This window comes from Protomyctophum bolini (assembly GCF_963924005.1).
Source record: "Protomyctophum bolini genome assembly, chromosome: 4".
NCBI lineage: Eukaryota > Metazoa > Chordata > Actinopteri > Myctophiformes > Myctophidae > Protomyctophum > Protomyctophum bolini.
In genome coordinates, this window is record NC_137865.1 from 18,605,746 (window position 1) to 18,612,285 (window position 6,540).

Genomic DNA, 6,540 nt, shown 5'->3' on the forward strand with positions numbered 1-6,540 from the left:
GAACCATTTTCTGTTTCCAATGTCATGCATGTTAGAATGTAACGTAGTGCCATCAACTTCCTCCAAATGATCGAAGTTCAAGGCATTCATGCTTTTGGCAACACTTCCGATGATTTGTCGCATGATGGGAAACTGGGAAAGCACTTTGTGGTGGATGTTTGATATAATCACAATGTAGAAGCATGGCTAGCATCAGTCGCACAAAATATGAAATCTATATTCAGAGCAATCCAAAACGCAGCATTGTTTTGTTCCACTTCGGGAAGGGGGTAGGGTGCGGGTGATAAACCTCTAAAACTGGGTCATCATGACATACAAATATATGAATAAACACAAACAAAAACAACATCAATTGATAATGGTTTTATATATCTGATCACATGAAACTCTTGTGTTAATAAAAAGACAAAGAAATAAACATAATTGGAATAACAGTATGAGCTTTGGATGGGTTCTTAAAGTTTACACGGATGGCTTTGCTTCATCTATCTCCCGTTTTGCACATACTGTATACCAGTTTATGAAAACACAATACATTGTATATTCATGTTATAGGAGCTAGGCAGGTTGTGTTAATAGAAAACATTACGTAGCCATCGATGCACACAGACACTGCACATAGTTACGGTGTGTTATGAGCATCGCTACCGTTCACTGAACTGTTAGAGACACTTTACTGTAGAAGATAGAAGATTTTAAAAAAAAGAAGGAAATGCCGACATTCTTTACAAAGCACCAGATGGTACAACTGAGGCCCTAATTGATAGCCTGGTGAGGCCAGACTAGATAATGTGGATTCACTGAGCGTCAGTGAATCCACGCTATGAGTCTATGGCCTTGCCAGACTACCTAATTGATACAGTCAAGACAAAAATGATATTTAAAATTGAAGTAAAACTCTAGCACAGAATATTTTCCCGATCTCCGAGGCAAATATTATGACCATGATTAACACAACACTGGAACAAACGCTGAGGTTGTAATCATGATCAGCATCTGCACAACTCTACGTGGCAAGCAATGCAAATAGCCAGTCACACCATTTGCTGTATTTATGTTCTGCGTTCAAAACTATATGTTGGGTATACACGCAAGCTCATTTCCTGTTTTTCAGTTTGCCATACATTCAACCTTACAAATGTGGATGTGGGTGCCGGAAAATGATCTCACCCTTCCGCATTCGTTTTTTTTCTTTCCACTTTTGTCCACGGAACCATTTGAAATTATAATTCCAGATCACGAGGTTTGCATGCACACACTTATAGTGGTATTCTGTCAATCAAGCGCATGTTATGATTTGGAAATAAGCTTTGTCTGCATGTAAAATCTATCTCTTACTAAAGAAGTTAAAATGACAATAGTATATTAGATAGCAAAACCATATAAATTATTGCATATTATATTATATTAGCATGACATACAGTACATTACTCTTTTGTCTACAATGCTCACTAATAAAACTGAGTGTCTGCAGAGGTTTGCTTTGACTGTATCTCTAAAACGGAGTGTGCTTCATTTTGAGAGCGAAAACAAAGGAATAAAAAGCCACTGAAATACTAAATAAAGACAAACACGTAAAAATTTAATAAACTCATATACACTTATCCTTCACAACTATACATCTGTTTAGCTTATACTATGGAATGCAATGTATTGTAAAGATAGATTATCCAAAACATCATCAAATGAAACCGACACTTCGCAACACGTCTGCATCTACAGGAGAGGTTTGCTTCTTCACATAAGAAACCCTGACCAGCAGACCGGGCCACAGTGTGCACCGTAGTACACACACTCACACTCTGTTGTCCATTTTTAAGAACAAGATGTTGTGAAAGATAAGAGTAAACGTTTACATAAGGCATATCGAACAAGTTGACAGAACTCCTCCATCACTCCTCCGAGAGATGTTTTTGTAGATATTTAAATAAGGGATATCTTTGTCCGTTTTCCAATTTCTTTTTTTTTTTGTTCTTTGACTGTTCCCCCACCATACATATTCCACGGCCTGGGGGTTGGTTTGGAACACGGCGTTTTTCCGGTTGCAGGGTGGCGGGACCAACGACAGATTGTGTAAAGAGTGCGAGTCCTCAAAGGCGTCAACCTTCCAGAGTCTCCCGAGACAGATGGCGCTACATTCAGAGGTCCAGGCAGAGGACAGCCACCAGGAACACACACAGCAGGCTGTGTGACGCCACGGTCATGATGCCATCACCTGGTCAGAGACACAGAACAGAAACACTGTTATACTCCGCATCCATGAAGAACAAATAGCATGGCTTCCCTGTTATTGAGAAGCTAAATTAAGTATAAGGTAGTAACTTAAAGTTACCTGTATAACTGGCTTGAATCCACCCAGTATGTAAAGGCCTACATCTTAAAAAGGTAAATTGGAAAACTTTCTTCAGTCGACTTACAATACTGGGAGAATTGCTTCATTCTTTTGTATTGGGCTAAATTGACATGCATATGGTCTCTGTCAGGTGGAAACCTCATGTGTCCAAAACATAACCTTTTAGGAATCAAATTCAAAAATAGCAAAAGCAGCAGATCTACAAGCTTGAAACGTGGCGCGAAGCAACACATTCTGATGCTTATGTGTGTGGTTAGCCTATGGTGACATGCCCAGAATAGGAACGCTGGGGTTTATGTGGTTAGGGATGCGCAACAGACAGTGATATTAAACTAGTAAAAATATAAGATCTTTTGACTTGGACCACTGCAATCCATCAAACATGAAGCCCATATGTGGGTGTGAGGTGCAATGATATTATACCGCATCTGTGTGGAGAACACCTTAAAACGGCCCTCCATCTGTCAATGCCACGGCACTCGAAACCCCCCAACGGCTTAAATTCCCGGCCCTGCAAAAATCAAGCTGTCAGGTGGGTCTGGCCCAAACGATAAGGGATAAGGATAAGGATACCTCAGGGGGGGGGGTTCCCAAACTCATCAAGATCAATTACAGAGGCTTAAGACCACTTTCTAGCCAGTGAGACCACCAGTCGGCCCACTGGCCAGTAAAGGGATAAAGCCAGTGGGCCATCACTAGGTTTTAGTCATGGACTAGAACCCCCCCCGTCTCCCCTCATAGCTCTCCAATCTAAACTATGAAACATAAAGTGACAGCCCTGCTCTGGCCCATGAGAACCCCCTGACAGAGACAAATGACTCCCATCGTCATCTTTAAACCTTGTATAATCCCCTACAGAGAATGACAGAATGTCATATCAGCTTTAGGATTGTGACCAGTTCTCAGTCACTAATTTACACCTCACTCACTCTTACTGGTCTCAATATAGTAGTATGATATTTTTAAAGTATAGTAGTAAAACAACACTGAACACAATAGAATAATCTCCAATTTACTATTGACCAAGTGGAGCAATGAGGCTTATTACTGTATATTGCTACTGTATTTTTTGTATACATTTTTGTAATTCTTGAACCAAGTTGAGTTACATTGAAAAACGTATCTCATACTATTGCCAGATTCTTCATTTAATTATTAACAAATAAGAGATCAGAGTTTGATTAACCGCATGAAACCTATCATCCCTACTCTGTGGTGAACTTTCAGCTAAAATAGCAGATCTACAAGCACACAATGTGTCAATAGTATTAGTATTTTCAGCAAAGAGATTTGGTGTTGAGGGGGAAAAAGGAGAAGAGCCATGGGGTACCCTGGTCAACTAAGGTAAATAGGGATTAACTGGATAAAACTGACCTGAAGCCGATTCTACAAAATGCCTTAAGTTTATATATTTTATTTTTGAAGCAAATCTTTTTAACTCAAATATTTGCTTCTGGTGGTCCCCGGAACAAAATATTATTTTAGATGGGGGCCAAATATAATGTTTGGGGCACCACTGATATAGCGAGGACGTAGAATACGCACATCAACAGGTGGGTGCTGGGCTAAAGAGACTTCAGTTAAAAGATGGATGGAGCCCTCACAGGCACACAGCATACATAGTATAAAAAAATCTTTATTTGTCTGACACCGTTTCGATCCTGTGGATCTTCATCAGGTTACACTGATGCGTTTTTCAGAAAACTGTTACGATTTAGAAGACATTTTTTGAATCAGCCTCAGGTTAAAATGAAAAACGTTCCCAGTGCAGGTTGCTTCCATAGATATAAGTGACAATAACGCATAATATTTGACCTGTGATGTGGATTTGTGCCACTGCTCCGTCGCCTCCCTCGCTGTGTGCCCGAATCTCCACCACATAGTTTCCGTCTGTGGGCATGGGCAGGTCAATGGACCTCCTGCTGGTTGTGTACAGCATTCCTGTGCTCTTCCCCTTCTCCCTGTAGAGGACCTACGCACGCACGCACGCACACGCACACACACACACACACACACACACACACACACACACACACACACACACACACACACACACACACACACACACACACACACACACACACACACACACACACACACACACACACACACACACACACACACACACACACACACACACACACACACACACACACAAAAATCTGTTATTCAACCTTATATCTCTTGTGAGGACCAGGAAAACTGTCTGACAAGCATCGGTTTGACAGACGGTAAACCTCTTATCTCCATATTTTAATTTAACACACTACAGTGTCACACAAAAGCATCAAAAGTATACATATCTGCAAGCTCGAAACACGGCATCATGCGACATGTTTTGAGCTGGTATGCTGCTTTTGCTATTTTTTTATTTGAATCCTAAAGTAACAGTTTTGGACATACTGTAATGTGGTCTACACGACAGAGAAGATATATTTCCTCTATACAAACATTTCATGTCAGTGGTTCTTAAGGTGGGGTACAAGTCAAGGACCCCCAGGGGTCCTTGACTTGTTCCAGGGGGTCCCTAGCAAAATGTGTGAATACAGCATTAAAATCACGTAAACCAATTTAAACATCTACTATACAAGTGAAAAGGTGTACCCATACTCATTCTTCATGCTCTATCTCCGACCGAACCACACTTTCACCACACATCTCTATATGCAAAATAAATTCGCCACGCTCCCCGAACTGACATAGGCTATTTTTCCGCCGTTCAAGTGTCTTATTTACGTCTTAAATATTACTTTTATGAAACATTCCTACACGGAACACGGAATCACTGCTGCCCCAACACGGTCAGAAACAAGCCCAACAAGCCCTTTAAACCACGCTACTTACATACACTACAACTCGCTTACAATTCGCTAACCTGGCAACACCCTGCCTCATACGTCACCAGCTCTGTTCCTCCTGGCCTCCGTAGTCCGTCGCGCTCACAATCTGTCGCAGCCATCTTGCTTTTCATTTACAGTGGACATTTTATGCAAATAAATTAATTATAGGTCCAGCAAGCACATCATGATGGTCTGTTTGTGCTCAATAGGTCACAATAACATTCCGAATTTAGGTGTTGTGTTTTGTATGACCTTTTCCCCAGTAGTACTTTCATATCTATCTCAGCTTTTGCCTGATAGCACACATGCTAACGTTAGCAGCATTACACCGATCACTTTGCCTATTTTCGCCACACAGCCAATTTACTTCCGCGAGCGGCCGGGCCATTCCGCCCATGCGAATGCATGGAGAAAAAAAAGAGACGCAAATCCAGCTGGATCGGAGCAGTGCCACACACACACACACACACACACACACACACACAGAGAGGAGTTGACAAGTGAGAGAACGACACGGCTGTTGCGTTTCACCATGGCCAGTGCTGTTGTAGACAGCGACGACGATGATACACGGAAATAAGTGTGGAAAAGAAAACAAGGCAACACGTCAAATATGGGCCAGCATCTTAGCAGACATCACAAAGACATCGATCTGTCCAACGACGATGGTACAAAGACAACAACACAGCCAACTATATTCTTATAGAGAAAAGCTCTCAGCTAATTCGCCCCGTGCAAAACAATTAACGCACGGAGTTGCGGTCTGCATGCATAGCTGCAGACATGCGACCACTATCAGTGGTGGAAAACGCTGGCTTTCAATATTTAATGAGAGTTGCAGAACTGCAGAACCACGTTACAAAATGCCATGCAGGTCACACATGTTTTCACTCCTAAAATGTATACAACTAATAATACATGTGAAACGTTGCCCGTTAAAATCGTTTTGTGTAAAAGATCGTCAAATATATGGCCGTTAGTACTGTTAATTCAACATCCGGTGAGGGGAGGATACGGATTGTGTATGGAAATCAGCGCATACAGTGGGTGGGCTTTAGACCGGATGTAAGCCACATCCACTAAATGTACACTAAATAGAAATAGTATACAATACTGCATAAAATGGTGTAGCCTACTGCAGCTATTTATAACCAGGTAGTGTATAAGTGAAATTGAACACTTAAATTAGTATTTAATACTTGAACTAACAACAGATGAGTCTATATACTATTTGTCTTTTTTTTTCTTCTTTCTTTTACTTACTTACAGCTTAACAACAATGTTACAAGTCATCTCATCTTAAAGAAACATTTAAAAAATGTTAGGGCATAAAACCCAAAGTTGTTA

General features: G+C 41.0%; 1 protein-coding gene across 3 annotated transcripts in view; it reads right to left on the bottom strand.

Moving 5' to 3' along the window:
• Positions 1 to 348: 348 nt before the first annotated feature.
• The window catches only part of cntn1a (contactin 1a), a 108,703-nt gene continuing 102,511 nt past the window's right edge, over positions 349 to 6,540 (bottom strand). For all 3 annotated transcript variants that reach the window (XM_080761496.1, XM_080761497.1, XM_080761498.1), the window contains 2 exons: positions 4,169 to 4,325; positions 349 to 2,215 (listed from right to left, as the gene is read on the bottom strand). In XM_080761496.1, the coding sequence (XP_080617622.1) occupies positions 2,139 to 2,215; positions 4,169 to 4,325 (234 nt within the window). In that variant the 3' untranslated portion in view covers positions 349 to 2,138. The remainder of the gene's footprint in view (positions 2,216 to 4,168; positions 4,326 to 6,540) is intronic.